Source organism: Tricharina praecox (genome assembly GCF_024521635.1).
Source record: "Tricharina praecox strain CBS 144465 chromosome Unknown BZA05scaffold_29, whole genome shotgun sequence".
In the NCBI taxonomy this organism is placed as follows: Eukaryota; Fungi; Ascomycota; class Pezizomycetes; order Pezizales; family Pyronemataceae; genus Tricharina; species Tricharina praecox.
Window position 1 is genome coordinate 253,024 of NW_026250431.1, and position 19,633 is coordinate 272,656.

The 19,633-nt window shown below is 55.5% G+C and overlaps 8 protein-coding genes across 8 annotated transcripts; 5 read left to right on the plus strand and 3 right to left on the minus strand.

Annotated features, from left to right (window-relative positions):
• Positions 1–118: 118 nt before the first annotated feature.
• BZA05DRAFT_342924 (tRNA synthetases class I (C) catalytic domain-containing protein) lies at positions 119–2,561 on the plus strand (the record flags this gene model as incomplete). The annotated part of the gene is made up of 4 exons (XM_051481057.1): positions 119–418; positions 471–704; positions 816–1,064; positions 1,143–2,561. The coding sequence occupies 4 exons, from the start codon at positions 119–121 to the stop codon at positions 2,559–2,561; spliced, it is 2,202 nt and encodes a 733-aa protein (XP_051336065.1).
• A 140-nt stretch (positions 2,562–2,701) lies between these two features.
• On the plus strand, positions 2,702–4,495 carry BZA05DRAFT_431623 (Alpha/Beta hydrolase protein). The gene is made up of 2 exons (XM_051486197.1): positions 2,702–4,155; positions 4,217–4,495. The coding sequence occupies exons 1-2, from the start codon at positions 3,010–3,012 to the stop codon at positions 4,361–4,363; spliced, it is 1,293 nt and encodes a 430-aa protein (XP_051336066.1). The 5' UTR covers positions 2,702–3,009; the 3' UTR covers positions 4,364–4,495.
• Positions 4,162–5,428, minus strand: BZA05DRAFT_157020 (uncharacterized protein). The gene is made up of 2 exons (XM_051479050.1): positions 4,903–5,428; positions 4,162–4,847 (listed from the first exon to the last, which is right to left on the minus strand). Exons 1-2 carry the CDS (start codon positions 5,263–5,265, stop codon positions 4,653–4,655), a joined length of 558 nt encoding a protein of 185 aa, XP_051336067.1. The 5' UTR covers positions 5,266–5,428; the 3' UTR covers positions 4,162–4,652.
• On the plus strand, positions 5,375–6,540 carry BZA05DRAFT_409241 (uncharacterized protein). The gene is made up of 2 exons (XM_051484776.1): positions 5,375–5,947; positions 6,021–6,540. Exons 1-2 carry the CDS (start codon positions 5,521–5,523, stop codon positions 6,080–6,082), a joined length of 489 nt encoding a protein of 162 aa, XP_051336068.1. The 5' UTR covers positions 5,375–5,520; the 3' UTR covers positions 6,083–6,540.
• BZA05DRAFT_342754 (uncharacterized protein) lies at positions 6,155–7,072 on the minus strand (the record flags this gene model as incomplete). The annotated part of the gene is made up of 3 exons (XM_051481050.1): positions 6,155–6,441; positions 6,518–6,698; positions 6,770–7,072. 3 exons carry the CDS (start codon positions 7,070–7,072, stop codon positions 6,155–6,157), a joined length of 771 nt encoding a protein of 256 aa, XP_051336069.1.
• A 729-nt stretch (positions 7,073–7,801) lies between these two features.
• On the minus strand, positions 7,802–8,521 carry BZA05DRAFT_157017 (pterin 4 alpha carbinolamine dehydratase-domain-containing protein). Its single transcript, XM_051479049.1, has 2 exons — positions 8,184–8,521; positions 7,802–8,109 (listed from the first exon to the last, which is right to left on the minus strand). The coding sequence occupies exons 1-2, from the start codon at positions 8,433–8,435 to the stop codon at positions 7,876–7,878; spliced, it is 486 nt and encodes a 161-aa protein (XP_051336070.1). The 5' UTR covers positions 8,436–8,521; the 3' UTR covers positions 7,802–7,875.
• Positions 8,522–10,341: 1,820 nt separating this feature from the next.
• Positions 10,342–11,874, plus strand: BZA05DRAFT_409251 (U3-containing 90S pre-ribosomal complex subunit-domain containing protein). The gene is made up of 4 exons (XM_051484777.1): positions 10,342–10,997; positions 11,093–11,300; positions 11,371–11,423; positions 11,516–11,874. Exons 1-4 carry the CDS (start codon positions 10,454–10,456, stop codon positions 11,686–11,688), a joined length of 978 nt encoding a protein of 325 aa, XP_051336071.1. The 5' UTR covers positions 10,342–10,453; the 3' UTR covers positions 11,689–11,874.
• Positions 11,875–17,525: 5,651 nt separating this feature from the next.
• BZA05DRAFT_319115 (uncharacterized protein) lies at positions 17,526–17,777 on the plus strand (the record flags this gene model as incomplete). Its single annotated transcript, XM_051480419.1, has 1 exon — positions 17,526–17,777. A coding segment is annotated over one exon (252 nt), but the record flags the coding sequence as incomplete, so codon positions are not given.
• Positions 17,778–19,633: the final 1,856 nt, after the last annotated feature.

Genomic DNA, 19,633 nt, shown 5'->3' on the forward strand with positions numbered 1-19,633 from the left:
TCAGGCAGTAACCTCAACGACCACCACCTCCATCGTCCGCCGGCCTGTGCTGCTGCTGCCTCGTCTCAAATCCTTCGCTGCTGCGAGCGTGCCGATTTCTCATAGAACATACTCCGCAATGGCGTCCGCAACCCCCCTCCGCCGCGAACAGCCGCCCTGGTCCGCCCCCGAATCGTCCGCGCCGCTGCCCCCTCTCTCCATCTACAACACGCTCACGCGCAAGAAGGACGCATTCATGCCGATCGACAAGAGCGGGAAGAAGGTGACGTGGTACTGTTGCGGGCCGACAGTTTACGATGCGGCACATCTCGGCCATGCGCGGAACTATGTCACCACCGATGTGCTGCGCAGGATCATGCGGGACTACTTTGGCTTCGATGTGACGTTCGTGCAGAACGTGACCGATGTCGATGACAAGGTGCGAGGCAGAGATTGCAAGCACCGAGAGAGGACTGGCTGATGCGGCGTAGATCATCTTGCGCGCCCGCCAGAAACACCTTCTGGACGAGTTCGCGGGACTGAACCCCAGCGTCACAGCGGAGGTCCTGGAAACGGCGGGAAAGGCGTGGCACGCCTACTTCGACAAGAACGCTGCTCTGGACCCGGAGGACTTGGGAACGACTCCGGAGCAGTTTGACGCATGGTCAGAGAGCAAGCACGGAATCCTGATGGAGCTCATCGCGAAGGAGGCTAGCAAGTCCGGAGTGGAGGAGGAGGTCATTCTGGACGAGAAGCAGACAAAGTACAAGATGCACCTCAACACGCTGCTCACTGCGTCGCGCGCGATCCTTTGTACCCCTTCGACGGCCGACGAGTTCTACGCTGCCACCACGTCGGTGCTCCTGCCATACCTCGACTCACTGCACAAGAACCGCGACTTCGAGCCCGCCGTCTTCGCGAAGCTCTCGAGCTACTGGGAACGCCACTTCAACGAGGACATGGCAACCCTCAATGTCCTTCCTCCTACCGTGGTGACCCGCGTCTCGGAGTTCATCCCCGAGAACGTCGAGTTCGTTCGCAAGCTCGTCGAGAAGGGATTCGCGTACCCGACCGCTGACGGATCAGTTTACTTCGACATCGCTGCGTATGAGGGTGCCGGTCACAGCTATGCTAAGCTGCAACCTTGGAATCGTGGCGACGAGAGTTTGATCGCGGATGGAGAAGGAGCCCTCGCCTCATCCAAGGCCTCCACCCTCCCCAACACCGTCAACACTTCTCTTCCCGAGACGAAAAAGTCCAAGCACGACTTCGCCCTCTGGAAGGCATCGAAGGCCGGCGAGCCATCGTGGGAGAGCCCGTGGGGCAAGGGCAGGCCCGGTTGGCACATCGAGTGCTCGGTGATGTGCTCCGCCGTTCTCGGCGAGCAGATCGACATTCACTCCGGCGGCGTGGACCTCGCCTTCCCCCACCACGACAACGAGATCGCACAGAGCGAAGCCTACTGGGACTGTGCCGACGGCAAGTGCGCCACCGCCGACGGGAAGCACCAGTGGATCAACTACTTCCTACACATGGGCCACCTACAGATCCACGGCAGCAAGATGTCCAAGTCGCTCAAGAACTTTGTTTCCGTCCGCGATGCGCTGCAGCGCGGGGGGTGGACCGCCCGCGGTCTCCGTATCGTATTCCTCCTCGGCGGATGGAAGGAGGGAATCGAGGTGCGCGAGGGCGTCCTCGCCGAAGCCAAGAGCTGGGAAACGGTGGTTAACAAATTCTTCACCAACGTCAAAGCGCTCATGACGGAAGAGGAGCTCGCGGAGGTGGCTGGCAAGCCTGCTCCGCAGCCCTACGGCGCGCTCGAACACTCGCTCGCCAAGTCTCTCGACGACGCGCGCCGGAAGCTCGACCTCGCGCTCTGCGACAGCTTCAACACCGCCGAGGCCATGGGCGTCCTCCTCGAGCTGATCAGCGCCACGAACATTTACATGAAATCGACGGCGTCGCTGGCGATCGTCAAGGAAGTCGCGCGCTGGATCACCCGTGTCACCACCATCTTCGGCCTCGACTCGACTCCCACCTCCACCGTCGGCTGGACCACCGAAGCCACCGCCGCCGCCAACGCCGAGGAGGCCGCTATGCCGTACATCCGGCTGCTCTCGTCCTTCCGCGACAGCATCCGCACCATCGCGATCGCCGACCCCGCCTCCGCCAGTTCCAGGGAGATCCTCTCGCTGTGCGACCGGCTCCGCGATATCGAGCTCGCCGACCTCGGCGTCTCCCTCGACGACCGTGACGCCAGCCGTCCCGCGCTAGTGAAGTTCGTCCCCGCCGAGGAGCTGCGCGCCGCCAGGGAGGAAAAGGAGCGAAAACTGGCCGAGAAGGACGCCAAGAAGGAGGAGGCCAGGAGGAAGCGCGAGGAGGAGGACAGAAAGAAGGATGAGGCCGCAAAAGTCGATCCTACGACGATGTTCAGAACGCCGGAATGGAGCGAGTGGGATGCGGACGGAATGCCCACGAAAGATGCGAAGGGCGAGGAGGTCACGAAGTCCAGGAGTAAGGCGCTCAAGAAGCTCTGGGACAGGCAGAAGAAGGCCCATGACGCTTGGAAGGCGAAGCAGTAGTTGCAGGGATAGTTAGAGCGCGTCTAGGCTCTCGGCTCTGGGGACATTTTATTTTGCCGATATGATGCGATCGGAATGGAAAATAGGTTTTGTCTTTTTGTTTTTTTTTTGTTTTTACATAGAAATGAATCGCAGCGCCACTCATTCACATTGTGCTCAGCATGCACAGGTGATCCACCGTCAGGGAAGGTCGCATCGAGTGACTCAGCGTGCTCCATCCACGTGTCCGCAGTCCCACACCTCGGGTCGGAGTTTTCCAGCTTCGGAGATTTATGCGGACGCGCTGCTAGTTACAGTAGTAGTGGCCACAAGTCTCAGAGCAAAATAAAGGGTCTGGATGCCATGCTTCCGGTGCCCTCAGGGATAAGTATAGTAGTAGTATACTGTATACGTGCCCTCAATCTCTAGCAAAACGGAACCTGGACACCTATCTACATACCACCTCAAGATGCGTCTCTTCAACTCGACCGTGCCAGAACTGCACCACTCTACACACACCGTCGGCCTACGCACGCATAGCAACGGCGTGGTGCCCTTATCCTCCTTCGCGACGCCCTTGATCCCGCCCTACTACGGCAACCCACTGCTCTTCAACGGCCACCTGCAAACCGCCTGGACAGTGACCAAGTTCGGCGACCCGTTCACGATCCACTACGCGCGGCGGCACTTCGTGCACCCGGTCGACGGCGGGCACTTCGCCGTCGACTTTGTCGTGCCCGCGTTCCCGGAATCCGAGTCACCCGATGACCTGCCCGTGCGCACGCGCCACATGGCGCCCGAGGACCGCGCGGCGCACGATAAGGGCACGGAGGACACACGACCAATGCTCGTGGCGCTCCATGGGCTGAGCGGCGGCAGCCACGAGGTCTACCTGCGCGCGATGCTGCACGGCTTGCTCGCGGGTCCCGGGGGCGACGAGTGGGAGGCCTGCGTGATCAATGCGCGCGGGTGCGCAATGAGCAGCATCTCCTCGAAGCAGCTATTCAATGCGCGGTGGACCGCGGATTTGCGGGAAGTGGTCAAGTTCCTGCGCAAGACGTTTCCGAACCGCCCGCTGTACGCGATCGGGTTCTCGCTCGGCGCGAATATTCTCACGAACTATCTTGGCGAGGAGGGGGAGAGCTGTGGGCTCGTCGCGGCCGTCGTCTGCTCAAACCCCTGGCAGCTGGATGTTAGCCACAAGGCGCTGATGCGCTCGTGGGTCGGCAAGGAGGTGTACTCCAAGGTCATGGCGGCGAATATGCGCCGGCTGTTTGAGTCGCACATCGACCAGCTATCGCTGGACGAGCGCATCGATGTCGAGGCCGTAAGGAACTCTGTCTACCTCCACGAGTTTGACCGCGAGATCACCGCAAAAGTCTTCGGATACCCGACCGTCGGCGCGTACTACCGCGATGCGAGCTCGACAGATAAGCTGCTCAAGGTCAGAGTGCCAATGCTCGTCGTCCATGCGAAGGATGATCCCATCGCCGTCGAGGAGGCGGTGCCGTACGACGAGGCGAAGGCGAATCCGTACGTGTTCATGGTTGTCACGGAGGGTGGGGGGCATCTGAGCTGGTTCGAGACTGGCGGTGGGAGGTGGTTCGCAAAGCCGGTATGATGATCTTTTTTTTCTTCTTTTCTTCCTGTGGTGGTTGCTTACGATATATATCTAGATCTCCAACTTCTTGAATGCGTTCGCCAAGGATGTGATCGAGGTTGTTCCTCCATCCGCAGACGATACTCCGGACACTCCCGTCGTCATCGGCGGTGTCCCGCAGGACGGGCTCCTCGATATAGCCCAGTTAAAGAAGATGGAGTAAGCGGGTGGAGGAGGAGGAGGGAGAAAAGGAAGGGAAGGGGAAATAGAGGCATCACTAGGAGTTTTTCTGCATTTTCATCCTCTCAGATTAGCCACGGGGAGATACCAGAGAATAGTCAGTCGTCAACGTAGATCTGTTCCTTTTGTTTTGTACAATACTATAGATAGAACTACCATTACCCAACGCCAAAATGAATATCGCATGTAAACCTGTAGACGAAGAAAAACAAAAGCACAACTTTTCGACATGACCTGGTATACACAGTACGGCCCACCGCTCACGCCCACGCTCACGCAAAGCCCACCTTCTTCTTGGGCTTGCCACCCTTTCCGAGCGGCTCCTCGCCGAACGCCGACGGCTCCGGTTTACCCGACTTCCGTTTCCGCCGGACTTTGTCTTTCGTCTCGTCGAACTTCTCACGTCGCTGCTCGTCACGCTTCTCGTCCTCGCGTCTCCGGGCCTCCCTTATGGCCTCGACTTTCCTCTAATCGCATTGTCAGCGCATGTTCCTCGTTCCTCCCTCCCGTCAGGGAACATACCGCTCTCTCCAATTTACTCTCGACGCCGACATCATGTTTCCCGGCGGCCTGCTCGACGAAGCGGTGCAGCTTATCAGCATCATGATCGTCGACGAAGACCTTTCCGATCTTTCCACGTCCGCCCTTGATCTTTCCCGACGCGGCAGCGGGCACGACCGTGTTCAACGTCGGCAGCGTCTTCTCGAGCCGCGCCATGTCCGCCGCCCGCCGCTTCGGCGTGCGCTTGTCGTTGCGCAACGGCTTCTTCGCTATCCCCAGCGCGGTGTGCGTGCTGCGGATCCCGCCTTTCGACTTTGCAGCCCGGGAGGCTTTGGGCGCTTTCTTGGGCTGCGAGGCAGAGGCCGTGGGAGGCTTGGGCGCCATTTTTGTAGCGTGGGTTGGGGGGTGGTGGGTTTGTGGTGGTGGTGGTGGTGCAGAGCAGTGCTGAGGTGCTGAGGTGCTGAGGTCTGGTCTGGTGGGATGGAGCGTGAAGATTTGGGTGGTGAGCCAAGACGGCGGTTGCCGCTGCCAACTACGCTACTCTAGGCACCCTAAGTAGAGTCCCGACGCTGGTCAACTACTTCACAGATACACGAACGTCATCCCCCCTCCGCCCACCCCACCGCCAACAACCCCACAATGTCGACCATCGCCCCTCTCGCTGCGCAAACGCTCGCGCAGGACACACACATCATCTACGATCCCGGGCACGGCGACATCGCGCCGTCGACGTCTGCCGACAGCAAGATCCCGCTGCGCCGTTCGCACCACAACAACGACGACATTGACGACGATGACGACCGCCACTCGATCTCGTCGTCGATCCTCAACTACCACGACGAGCGGCCGGCACGACGGCCGCTGCCGCCGCTGCCAGACCTGAGGTTCGAGCAGAGCTACATGGCCAGCATTGCGCCGGCCCAGGGCGTCTGGTGGAAGGTCGCCTTGATCACCATGAAGGATCAGGTGCTCATGCCGCTGCTCCAGGGCCTGGGCTTCAATCTGGCGCTGTTCGGGTGGCGATGGTGGAATAGGGGCGTGAAATTTAGCGGCGCGGGAGTGGGCGGTGGGTTCTCTTTCTCTTTCACGCTCTATACGATACGTTGGATATTTGGAGGGGATGCTGACGGGCGGAATAGCCAAGGTGAGGAGATGGTGGTGGGAGGTCAACAACTGGAAGCTTCCTACCGAGGCGCGGTAGATATGGCAGCAGCAGTATTCTCGCAGTATCCATTTACCTATCGTTCTGGCGTTCTTTTTGTTTTGAATTGACCTACGCCCGCTCCTTATTCCACCCCACACAATCCTCAAACTTTACCTTATCCCCGCCAAAAATATCGAGCGCACTGCCATACGTAAGGTCCACCTTTCCCCCACTGAGCTCCTCCACCGTCGCCAGATCCTGAATGCTATACGCCCCGCCCGCATACGTCACCGGGATCGTCGCCCACTCCCCCAGCGCCTTGACCAGATCCTCGTCGATGCCGCGACATAGCCCCTCCACGTCGGCAGCGTGCACGAGGAATTCGCTGCAGTAGGCGGAGAGTCGGTCGAGGGTTTCTACCACACACGGGCACGTCAATAATTGTCGGAGGGTGGCAGGGAGGGCGGGAGAGGGGAGAAGGAAAGCCCCTACCTTTGTTAACCTCCAAATCCGTAATCGTCTGCCACCTATCCATAGCAACCCACCACCTGTCGCCGCGGCGACGACACGACAGGTCAATGACCAGCCCCTCCTTGCCCACCGCGTCGAGGACCTTCCGTAGCCGCTCCATACTGAACGTCGCATTGGGGAAGAGATAGCTCGTGATGATAACCTGCCCGTGTTCCCGTCAACCGCCTATCCCCTCCCCCCCCCTTCCCCCCCGCCGCTGGGTGCGTGTCTCACCTTCTCGGCCCCCGCGTCAACCCACGCCTTCGCGTTGACATCATTGATCCCGCCGCCGATCTGCAGTGCATCAGGCCACGCGGCCAGCGCCTCCTCCGCCGCCGCGTCGCAGCCGGGCCCCAGCTTTATTACGTGACATCCGCTAACCCCGTGCGTGCGGTAAAGCGCCGCAAAGTGTGAGGATGGTAGCGAGGACGTGAAGTTCGTCTTTAGCGATGATGGTGAACTGTCCGATAGTGTTCCCCCGACTATCTGCTTTACTACCCCTGAGTGCAGGTCGATGCAGCCGCGGAATTTGGTCATTGCGCCGGTGGGGTGGGGTTGGTGGAGGAGGAGGAGGAGGCGGCGGAGGAGGCGCGGGCGGGGGAGCGTGATGGGATGGGATGGTGGGGTGGGATGGTGAGGTGGTGGGGGGTTTGTTAGTGCTGTTATGTGTGTAACTAACCAACTCGAGCCGCACAGGGTACTCTACATAGTGCAGAAGTAGTGACAAGGCTTTGTCAGCTCATCGTCCTCTGTAGAATCAGATGCTCGCTCATGATCATGAGTGCATGCGCGGAATTAAGTTGGTTATGTAAACCGGGTGCTGAGTGCTTTTTCGCTCCAACTCAACTAAGATTGGATTTGCCGCGCTCTTCTTCCTTAGCTGATACTTATATTGTAGTTAATGCCGACAGTTGGCTCGTCCTGATATAATTCACGGCTTGAATTATCTGCCATGAGTGAGTGATCAGCCGTGGTAGTTACGTGGAGGGGGATGCTGCGGGTGATGTATATATGTAGTTTTTCTTACTCGTCTTGTTTCCTTGAGACCTACCATTCCCGAAAAAGCAACGAAAATAAGCACAACGCCTCAACGAAGATGCGTCGGTTGGCCCAAAATGCAAAACCATCCACGGAGACACAGATTTTGGTTCTTCCAATAGCCAAATCCCAACTCTGCACGATGGTGCATTGATCGATGAAAGAAAGTTGCCCGGACTCCGTCATGCCTCGGGTCCACTGAGGGTAAGCAGGTACCCAATACGATACAGAAACAGAAGTATCACGACGGCGTTCTCCCACACGCTGTACCTAGTACGCGATCCTCCGGCTCGTATATCAATTCACGCCGACTTCCTTGCACAAGCTCCGCAAGCCTCCCCCTCCACGAGTCCATCCAGCAGACCCTTTTCCTCCTGCTCCTGCGCGGCATTGTCCCCACGCTCTGCCGCCACCGGCACCGCGACCGCACCCGCCCTCTCCGCCTCCTGATCACAGAACTCTGCCATGGCCACATCGTTCCCACCCAAACCCACGGGCCGATGGGTTGTCCAGCGGATCTTGACGATATCATAGACCTGCGCCGTCGTGTCAGCTCGTATCCACCCGCACATCCGCACACCGCCGGCGCATCCCACCACCCCGCTCATACATTAGCCCACTCGGGATGATGCTTCCGCCGCTCGCTTTCCGCGGCCACGGCATTGACAAACTCCATCGCCTGCGGGAACGATGGGAAGCGGTAGGTCTTTTCGAGGCCGGTGCCGGCGCGGGAGAGCGTCCATGCCGGAGATGAGGTCAGCAGCGTGTAAGCTGTCGACCGCGTCACGGGCGTCGCCTTGGGTGTGAAGTTTATCGCGAAGGTGGACATGCTGCGCAGATGGAGGAGCCGGCGGTGGTGCATCGTGTGTCGTGTCGGTTGGGGGTGACGTGAGTAGACGGGAAGCTAGAGATCGTCGGTTTACATGTTGTCGAAAACGGCCGTTCTAGACCATGGCGATCCCGCCTACTCGATCTTTCCTGCCAGCCCCGTGAGGAACAGAGATGAGGCTTTGTATGTACTCGCACGGTCACTGCCTACCAAATCGAAGAGAGAAAGAAAGAACGAAACATGGTCGTGTCTGGATACCCCGCAGTCACCTGACATCGCATCACCGTTAAACCAGACGCGGCTGAACGAGAGAGTGATAGTTGATGGAGTATTTGTATGTACAGTGGACAAAAGCTATCCACCTCCTCATCAATCACTGTCTGTGACCGCTTATGCGCATTCCCTCCAGCACATCTAACCTTTGTATATATAGGACGATGGATGCGAACGCGACGAAAGATAGCGCCACGTCTGCCAAGGCATCATCACCACTTGCGCATCACGTGCAGGCAGCGCCACACCACAATGGGAATATATGTGGCGCCGCAAGAATCGAGTGATCATGCATGATGTCCGCCGTTGCCACCCCAAAGATAGACAGACCCGAATCCACTCGCTTGTAAGTTCGCAACAGCTGAAACAGTAAAGACGACCATGTGAATTACAGGAGGAGTATCAATGGTATGTAGCAGGGTGGTGTGGGACGCAGCTGGAACTGACATCTCGTCTTGCCGATAGTGTTCGATCCGTGGCTGCGGGCCTTGGACGGACTTGTTGCCCACATGTTGGCACCGGGTGTGCACCCGGGTGCTGCTCTGCTTAGCTTTGCTTGCTTTGACTGTGCACTTTTGTTTTGTTTTGATCGTTTCTGTCGTCTGCCGCCGTCCGGGTAATTGCCTCGCTACCCCACAAAACCCGCATCGCGCCCACCCCCCAAGCTTCTTTCTTACACCACTTCATTTTCCTCTCATCTCATCTTCTCCTGCCAACCAAGTAACAAAATCCGACACTCGGAAACATCACAACATCAAAACATCCAATAATCCCTCCCCACCCCTCATTCATACCCACCTCCAATTATGCCTAGACGCTGCTGTCGTGGACGAAGCGTCCGGAATATCTTGATAGTCCTGCAATGAAGGACATGGCTTCCTTGAAGCCGGAGTGGAAACAATACGAAGCAAGCATGCTCGTATACCCTCCCCCAATACTGCAGCTAGAGGAGGAACCTGAGCTCGCTGCACTAATCAACGAGAACAAGGAGAAGCGTTTTAACTTGAGGCAAAATGTGTTTCCCCAGCTAACCTGTGATCGCCGAAGCGGCTGCTGACACTGAAACAGGCCTTCAAAGAATACGCTCAGAAGAACTGGAAGATTAACATCACTCTCATTCAAGAGCCAGACTGGTATAATAAATGGATTCGTCCTCCAACCCGTAAGTTCTTCCTTCCCTGCATATTATATCCTATCCCGCCAACCTCTTGCTGATTGCAATAGCTTTATCACGCCGCAGTGGTGCTCGCAATACATTCTCTTCAGACAGGTGCTGTGTGGTTCCGTTCTGCAATACTATTTGCAACGGAGGTTGGTTTCGGTGCATTGCGGAGGGTTTGGCCTTGAAAACAACCACATGGGATGGGCTTCAGCCCCGCACATGACACTTGAAGGTGGCTGATGTGCGTGGTCTGGTGGCTGCAGAAAGAATTGAGTCTTGGCGTTTTTGCCGTTTGCATGTGGAGTGATTGTTTTCTTATTTTTCTTGAGCATATCGGATCTGAATAGGATGGTCTTGAAGTCTTGTTCGTCGCTCATTTCCCAGAAGATATTTTGGTGTACATAGTGTCAAGTTCCGATTGGCAGCTGTGTGTAAGCGATGCCTCTGGTCTAAATTAGTGTAGCACTGAGGCTGAGAAAATAAACTTCGCGTACTTACCCATGCACGTTCCCTGCCCGCCGCATTCTCTGTCCGCCGCATTCTCTGCCCGCCACGCCCGTGCTGAACAAAACTTCACACGCGGAAGAAAAAAAAACAACTCACGCACACCGACACAATGGCCGACGACGAGCTCCGCGGCACGACCGCGATTGAACCTATGGAGTCATCGGACTCCATTCCCGCCTCGGACAAACCCGCGGCAGAGCCCGAGACCAGCGCCAGCAGCAAGCGGAAACGAAAGCGCGAGAGGGAAAAGGTCAACAAGCTGGCGACGAAGCTGGACACTGTGGCGCTGGCCCCAGTGGGCGGCGACTCCTCCTCCAAGGCCTCGGAACCTTCGACGCAAAAGCCACGGCCGAGCAACGGCAGTACCGCCGACGCCCGCCCTCCCAAGAAGAAGTCCCGCCCATCTACCGCGGCGCCCAAGCCGCTCAAACCGCTCAAGGCTCCCGCAAAACCTGAGAAGTTCAGCGAGGCGGTGGCGCAGATGGATCCGCTGCTTGCGGCGGACTACGTCGGGGTGAAGCTGCGGAAGTTTCAGAAAGAACTCAGCGCGGTCGAACTCGACGACAGGTTTATTCCCAGCGCCGCCTTCCTGGATACTACGTCGTACACCGGCGAGCGGGTTCTGGCGAATCTGGGGGATTACCTCGAGAAGAGTACACCCTCCCCTTGCTCATCTCCTTTCCTCTCCTCTCTACTGCTGCGCGGTATGTGTGTGTACGATGTACTGATGTGAGTGTTGGCTGGCTAGGCGTCGGTCCGCTGCTAGGGAAGGGACTGGAAGAGGCCTCGGAAACTCGTGGCGCCCCCCACACCCTCATCGTCACGGCTGCGGCGCTGCGTGCCGCAGATCTCTCGCGCGCGGTGAAACGATTCCAGACAAAAGAGTCCATGGTTGCCAAATTTTTCGCAAAACACATCAAGATGAAGGAGTCCATCGAACTGTGCAACGGCTCGAGGTAAGCATTGCGTGGGGGGTCGGGGGTTATCCGGCAACACTGGGATTGAACCATGGCTAACCCTCCGCAGGATCGGAATAGGCGTCGGCACGCCCGGCCGAGTCCTGGCGCTCATCCGCGAAGGTACCTAGGCAATCCACAATATAATCAGCTCACACTGCCGCGGCGCGGCGCGATTCTCACTCACTCACTAACTTCATCTTCGGTGTACATAGGAGCGCTGAAGCTGGACGATCTTCAAGCCGTGGTGCTGGACATGAGCGCGATCAACGAGAAGCAGCAGGGCATCTTCGATATCCGCGAGACGTGCGCGAGCGTGCTGGATCTGCTGAATGAACCCAAGGTGAAGGAGAGACTGGGGGAGGAGACGAAGCTGCTGGTTTACTAGGCGAAATATTGTTTGGTTCTGGCCCGAACAGTGGGCGGGAATAGATTTGAAGAGTCGATGCTCGCGGGTTATAGATTTTTCTTGTTAATAAACGGTGGAGAAAGACGTGTTGCTTGATTGTAGCCTCGTCAGGGCAGCCAGTCCCTTCTGTATACAAAGTTTCATACTAGATCCCGTGAAGAACCCGTATCCAGACCGCGGCCGGAGGTGCTCCGGCATCGCCCACATGGGTGATGCAATCGATGTGAAGAAAAACGTAGCGGGTAATAAAGAAGCAGCGGAATAGTGTGTGGGGCGCGATAGTGTGAATTATTGTAGAACAGGAGAAGAAAGTGGAGAAACGGCATCGCGGTGGAGCAGCTAGGTAGTGGACTATAGACCACTGTAAGCACAGGAATAGACCCCTCCACCCTCCAATAGTGTTGCGTACCAGTCACCTCGACAAGAACCGTGAGGTGAAGCTCTTGGCCCGCCTTGTCAGCCTTTTGGACCTGACGAGACGAGCTGGGGGAAGTCTCGCCTAGGATCATGGATTCTCACGCTATCTGTTCCTGAGCGATGATTGAAGATTACGTTCGGCGAACTGGCGCAGAGGGGGAAGGGAAGGAGTGCGACGGTTCGATATAGTCTAGATACGCTGCATGCGAAATAAAGCGAAGATCTCTCTCTCTCTCTCTCGGCGATCTGGCGGGAGGAGGCCTGGGTACTTATTGTGGTTAAACTGGCGATGAGCGGCAGAGGATCCTCAGGGCTGAAGTGCATAGTGTTAGCGGAAGTTGGCACTTCGTTCGCGCTGGTCAGTGTCATCGCCATCTAAGTACTCGGACGGAATCTCGGAACTAACTCCGGTATTTCCAGGTCTTCGACTTGGACCTTCCATCGTCGACTGCCATCTGGATTTCTGAACACCTCATGTGTCTCAAATTATCCGAGACATGACGCGAAAGTCACCAGCAGGGAGTACCGACAGTGCAGGCAACAGCCCGAAAAGCCCATGGGCTGGGCTGGGGCTGGTGGGCTGATCTGATAGCCCGGGCTGGCGCCAATGGGCTGGCAGCCCAGCCCAGGCTATCAGTTGGGCTGGGCGGGCTGGATCCTGGATTTGGTAGGGTAACACCACGACAATAGATAGGACACAGGCTCACGCCGGCGAGACGAAGGACTGATGTCCTCCTATATGGTATTTGTTTGGTAGGCAGCGGCGCCACAACGTGCCGGCTGGTAGGTAGCAGGGCCCTAACCCCCGGCCAGCCAGAGTAGGCAGGAAAGGAGCGTGACGTTTCGCCATAGTCTAGATAGGCTTCATGAGAAATAAACTGAAAGTCTCCCCCGAATGACTGAAGAAAGAGTATTGAACGTATCATACATAGGAAACAGGCCCACGCCGGCAGCGCCGTCAAGAAAGACCGGAGGCAACAGCAAAAAGAGTAGAGAATGTACATGCTTGTAAATGAAAGTAATTAACTTCCGCTTACTACCCGGGCTGCTACTTGGTGTGAGACCGGCGCTCCCAGTCAGTTGCGCCTGACATCTGATTGAGGGTAATGTGGGAAGTGATTATATTGAGGGAGGTGATTCTGTTACGGTTGTTGTTGGGATACAGGTGGCCGCGCCGGATCACCCTCAACGATAATAGCAGCGAGACGCATCATTGGAACTCACTCGCTACGGCCCACCAGCCCGGGCTGGGCTACACGCGCCGGGCTGCGGGCTGGCTTTGATTGGGCAGGGCTGTTGCCTGCACTGAGTACCGACACAGACCTAGGTAGTCGACGTTCGCTTCGGTGTCCTTGTTACCACAGTTTCAGTCCAGCTTATGTAGCTAGTGAAGCACTAGGATCAGGAAGAACCTTTGGCAATTTTGATGCGAGATGGAGAGGACCGATTGTATTTCACGCGAGAGGGATCGACAAGTATGCATAACAAAAGAGCCCCCTGTGTTCTTCAGGAGATCCTAGAGCCTCGCGAGTTGAATAGCGTGATCGGGCAAACAACAGCGGGAAGGCACACTGATGAGAACGATGAAAGCAATGATGAGAACGATGAAACAGATAGACGATGAAACAGATAGACGATGAAACAGATAGACGATGAACAGACAGTCTACAGACAGACCCCGATAAAATATGCAAGAGCTCTCCCTCTGAACGTTTAACCGCACCGAATCTAGTCCAGGTAGACAGGTCGGCGAAATTTCACCGCTCGTGCATCTGCCTGCATGCCCGCCGTTTCTGCTGTGTCCCACACTGGTCACTACAAGCTCGAGGTTATTTTCGCGGCGGTGCTTCTGCTTCAGTCGTCGGTCCGGTCCGCTTCACGGCCGAGTTCCCCGGAGGCTGAACCACGGCTGAAACGATGCAACTCAAAACTCAAAACTCACGCATCATCTCGACTCCATTTGTGCGGCGCCGCCGGTCGCCTCTTTCAAATCTTTTCTCAACTCCGGACCTGTGATCTTCCGAGGGATCATTGTATGCCACTCACCCGCTTCCTATTAGCATAAGTACCGCTGCGTCGTAAAACAACGTTTTTCTGCTATCTAGGGCCGAGAATGGGAGCGACGCATCTGCGGCCGAACAGGAGTGCCTGGCAAGTTATTGCGACTGCGGAGGGTGCGGATAGTGAGTGTGTGGATAAGTAATGAGTGTGAGCATGGTTTTCCTTTGTAAAACTGGTTGGTAGGCAGCGGCGCAGCAGCGGCGCAGCAACGGGCCGTGGTGGTAGAGAGAGCTTTCTCTCGACCCCACGGAGCTGGCAGGAATGAAAGGCTGGTAAGTTGGTGGTCGCCATAGTCTAAATAGTAAGGCCACATGCGAAAATAAATTGATGTTCTCTCTCTCTCTCTATCTCACAACGGTTTTCTGTGCCGTGATGTTTGGTCTTTTTTGTCAGGATGGTGGGTTTATTTTCTTTGCTGCCGCTGGTCATTTCTGTCTTTCCTACCTTTCCTGAGTTCCATCCAGCATCCGTCCGAGGGGAAGTGTCAAATGTTGGACGGCCGGTGATGATGTCCGGAGGAGAGATCGTAGACGGCCGCACCGGAGATGAAAGCGTGACGGCAGATACGTTGGATCTTTCGTCTACCGTGGGGAGTTGTAGACAGGTCGAAGACTATCAGCGCGATCGAGTCCTGATTGCCGTGCCTTATGTACACCACCTGAGTCACTGGCGATTCATAACATACCGGTAGCGGATGCAACAGCTTCTAAACCTTCGCAGACAATAGCTTTGGGCCTAATCACATGTCGGCTGTGTACATAGGCCAGGCGAGGTACTATCTGACTACTAATTACTAACTACGCCTTAGAGTCAAGCTATTAGTACTCTAGATACGGTTCATCAAGCGAATTATAGCGGTGCACAATCGCTCACTCGCTCGGGATGGATCAATTGTCACTCGCTTTTGTGGCGAGATTTCTCGTCGGGAGTCGGGACAGGCCAGGGCGGCGGACTCGAGAGAATAGGAACTCGATGTGGAATAAGGACTCGAGGCGGAATTGGGACTCGAGGGGGAGAAAAGACTCGAGGCGGAGTAGGGACTCGAGGGAGCGGACGTTGTCTTTTCCCAGTGTTATTTCTTTGGTGCGCTGTTTCTCTACCGATGGGACAGGCCAGGGTAGAAGGTAGGGGAAGCCTCATCGGGCCGCTCGATCAAAGTCGGGTTGGACAATGGCGTGGAAGCGGAGTAGGTTAGCACAGGCTTATAGCGACGACAAATCACCTGGCGTGAGCCTGGCTGGGTAGCGGGCGAGGAAACATAGTGTGCCTACTGCCAAGCTCTAGATAGGCCGCATGCAGTTGATGATCAACCAGAAATTATACTGCGGAATCTGGGAACGCTATCCTCCGCCGATATACTGCCCGGGTGCTCAAAGAGTAGATACTGATAGGCAGATACACGCCAACTTTTGAGCGATAGTGCGAGGTTATCGGTGGATCTTGTGGGAAGTGGTAAAAAGGGCGGCGCTCTTCGAACACCTACCGAGTGAGGGGAGGGAGGGACGGGAGAGAATCGCTTGGAGCCTCACTGCACAGTTCAAAACCTCGACGAGAAGGTGCACCAAAGGAACAACACAGGCTAGCCAACGCTGTCCCTACCCTCAATCCTGTTTTCGACGTTCCAAGTCCAACTACATCCCTCCTCTCCGACCCTCCTCTCCTTCCCTCCTATCCATCTCTCCTCTCCATCCCTCCTCTTCGTCTACCACTTCCTTCGGTCACCTCTCTCTTCTACTCTGTCTACCACCCTGCTCCACTATCATCTCTACTCTACATCCTAACCATCTTCCAAATACCACTCTCCACCATCATCTCTACTTCACATCTTAACCATCTTCCAAATACCACTCTCGAATTCACACCACTGCTCGATTCCAAACAAAACTCTAACCCCTACCTCCCAAAAATCATTAATACGAAGAACATATCCTTCGCTATGTCTCATCAAAATCGAACGGTAAGCGATCTTAATCCTGGCCTCAAGCCCCAAAATAAAAACAAAAACTCAGCTAATCGCAATATGAAAATAGAATCAGAACCGCAACCTTCACCAGACTCCAGAGATGATTGGCGCTGGAAATATGACCACCGGGCAATTGGGTGGACTTCCAAGAAATACACCTGGCGTCACTTTCCCGAGAGCCCTCGCTGGTGCCATTGGGTCTCCGGTTGTCAACCAGAACTATTCCGTTGCGCAAATTTTCTCCTTCAATTACATGGCTAGCACTCCCATTCAGGCTCGCCCTGGCATCGGAAGTTCCTCTGCTGCCGAGTTTCACGGAGGATACTATGACTATCTCGAAGTATCCTCGCGCAATGGGACCAACCACGGCTCAAGGCATTCCTCTACCATCGAATCTTGGGCCACCATCCAGAGTCGGGCCATCAGCGAGACTCGTCGCATGGGCCAGCGTGCTGATATCGGCTTTCGCGAACTACAGGAAGCTGTAGCCAATTTTCAAGATCACGCTGACGCCCGCGCTTACTTTATCTCTCAAGCTTGCATCGTTGCTAGATCTCTCCTTGCCCAGCCGAGCGAACTCACTGCCGATTATGAAGGCGCTTACGCAGAGGCTTGCGATAATGCGAGAGCTTTCCTTGCCGCGCACGACCCAGCTGCGGTTGGAACTGACGGTGTGCCGAACGACTACTCTACTACGTTTAACAGCCTGGCTGTCCTCGAGCGACCTCTCGGCATATCTTCTAACGATAATGTCAGACTTTACGCTAAGGTTACCGTGAACGAAGCTGGTGCGGATCTCGGAGGTGCCGCTGTGGGTACCGGTGGTCTTTACTCGAACTTGCTGTTGGAGAGGATGGATGGTGAGGAGGCGGGATTTACTATGGACTTCCCCCACAGGGATGATCAGAATGAGCAGGAAAAACGCATCAGCCCTCCCCCCAGTGACGATGGCGAAGTTGAGCCCGGCAGATCAGGATCTCGCAGTCCTTCTGGACCCGACGGTTCCGGATACCCCGATTCTTCTCAGCCCGATAGTTCCGGATCCCATGGTCCTTCTCAACCTGATGGTTCCGGACCCCATGGTCCTTCCCAGCCTGATGGTTCCGGATCCCAATATCCTTCTCAGTACGACAGTTACGAATCCCCCGAATCCCCCAAACACGGTGAGGATCCTTGGATCAGTCGGTCAACTGTTAAATTCGGTCCTGATGGTGGATTTAAGCGTGGTGCTGGACCATATCGCTACGGCGGACTCTCGAATTGCCGGGTCCTTGAGATTGTAATGAAGAATCCTGAGCTATTCCCACCCACTCCCGCGGGCCACGAGGAAGAGCAACGCTGCGAGTGGCAGGGCTGTGAGAAGTCATTCATGGGCCTGCAGAAGCTCTGGGAGCATGTTGAATTCGGCCATGTTGGACGCAAGGGTCTGCGCACCGGAAAAGGATTGGAATTGAATTGCAAATGGGGCACTTGCGAGGTTCGCTGCAAGAGACGGTGCTACATCCTCAGCCACTTGAGGGTTCACATTCCCCACAAGCAGTGGCCCTGTCCCGTTTGCCTCAAGGATCCGGCCGCGGCGAACTACGGCCCGAAGGTTTTCAAGCGCAACTTCGATCTGGGAAAGCACCTACAGAATTGCCATCCTGTGAATTGGGAGAAGATCACGGCTTACGCCCTTGGAGAAGGCGAAGTCGGAGCAGGCGAAGTCGGAGGTAAGCATGTTGATGTGGATGAGATTTACGGCGCCGACGAAGCTGCCAACAGCGGAGTACTTAAAAACTTCAGCGCCGACGAAGCCGCCAATAGCGAGGTGTCTTACTACAGCGCCGAAGAAGCCCGGCCTGCCAATAGCGAAGTGCACTACACTGCCGAAGAAGCCGCGAATATCGAAGTGCCTTTCTACAGAGCCGGCGAAGCTGTCAACAGCTCGGTGCTTCCTGCAACCGCCCCCACAGCCGGCAGAAAAGACGATTCTTACCACAAGATCGTTTTCGAAGTTCTCAACAGCTACCGGTTCTACAGCACCAACAAAGTTGAGAGCTTGAACTACTTGGTTTAAATAAGTGACTAAGTAGTTCATGTTCTCAACTTTGTTGGTGAGCACTGAGCAGTTTAATTTGTCTGATACAATGGGGGCTAGGTTAGTGAATGCGAAGTCCAGAACGAACGCATGATCAAGACGAATGCTAAACATCGTGGTGAGACAGGTATCTTTTTCTTTTTCTTTTTTGTTTTGTTCTGCCTGTGTGGAATTTCCAGGGGCGAATTTCTTTTCTTTCGATTTGTTAAGTTTTAATATGAAATTTTAATGGGCATATATTTTTTTACTTTGTTCTTTTCATTTGCAGCGGGATATTAATCGGCGTGATCTTGGGATCTTGGGGTTTTGTACCTATTGCTTTCAGGTTTGGGTGACTCCGAGATGAATCCGTCTCTGGCTCTGGGAGACACTGGGGGGAGTGCTGGCTCGAGTAACTGTAATCTGGTAAAATTTACTACAGATGATGTGCCAATCGTTCCAATGGTCGATGACATGAAGTGATGCTCTATTTGCTCTGCAAATCAATCAGTGCAACTTGCCGCCTTGGGGGTCGGGTCAAGCGTGTATGCTCTGAGCTGATAGGTACGGACGCGGCAACGATTTCATCCTCGTCCGGCGTCACCCGTGTGGAAACCCAGGTGATAGCGTGTAGACTGGAGGCTTGTAGGTACTGGGCCATGTGCTGACGGCAAGATGTATAGATATACCAGACTCTCGTCCGAAAGAGCCCACAGCCTTCCGACGTGATAGGTATATTACGAATCTTAAGCACGGAGAGAAGCAGGCGGGTTTCAGAGGATATCGAACGGCCTCCTCGACTCTCGAGAAATCGGAGACGGAAGCAGAGGGGAGAATAATTGTAGCGGTGGAGTTGAGCCAGTGAGAAGTAGGTAGGTGATATCTACAGGCCGCTTTGGTGAGCCCCGGTGTTTACTATAGGACCCACGCCCGGCATGCCTTCGGTCTCTCTGGGGCGGCCTTAGTGATGTGGCCGCACACTGACGGTTTCCTGCTGGTGCAGACCATCCTACCTACCGCATTCCGTCCACAGACGATTCTTGCGACTGCCCTTCCCGGTTACCCTTCTTGCCAGTCCAACCCTGCCGCTACATAATCACCTGGACTGCGGAATATAGACAGGATCAGGAAGAGTGTGGTCCAACTCCGTGCTCTAGATAGGCTGTAGAGAATGAACCTTAGCAGTGTTCTACATAGACCAGTCCCGACCAAATTTGGGTATCGTCTGGTCGGTCTGAATATATCCCGACTAAAAAAAACTCTCGTCTGGTCGATCGGGATATATCCCGACTAAAAAAAAATCAGGTCTGGTCGGTCGGGATATATCCCGACCGATCAGACATAGGTCGGGATAAGTCGGGCTAAGAAAGTTTACACGTTGGAATTTGTAATCTTTACAGTCATTTATTCTACACCAGATCCTT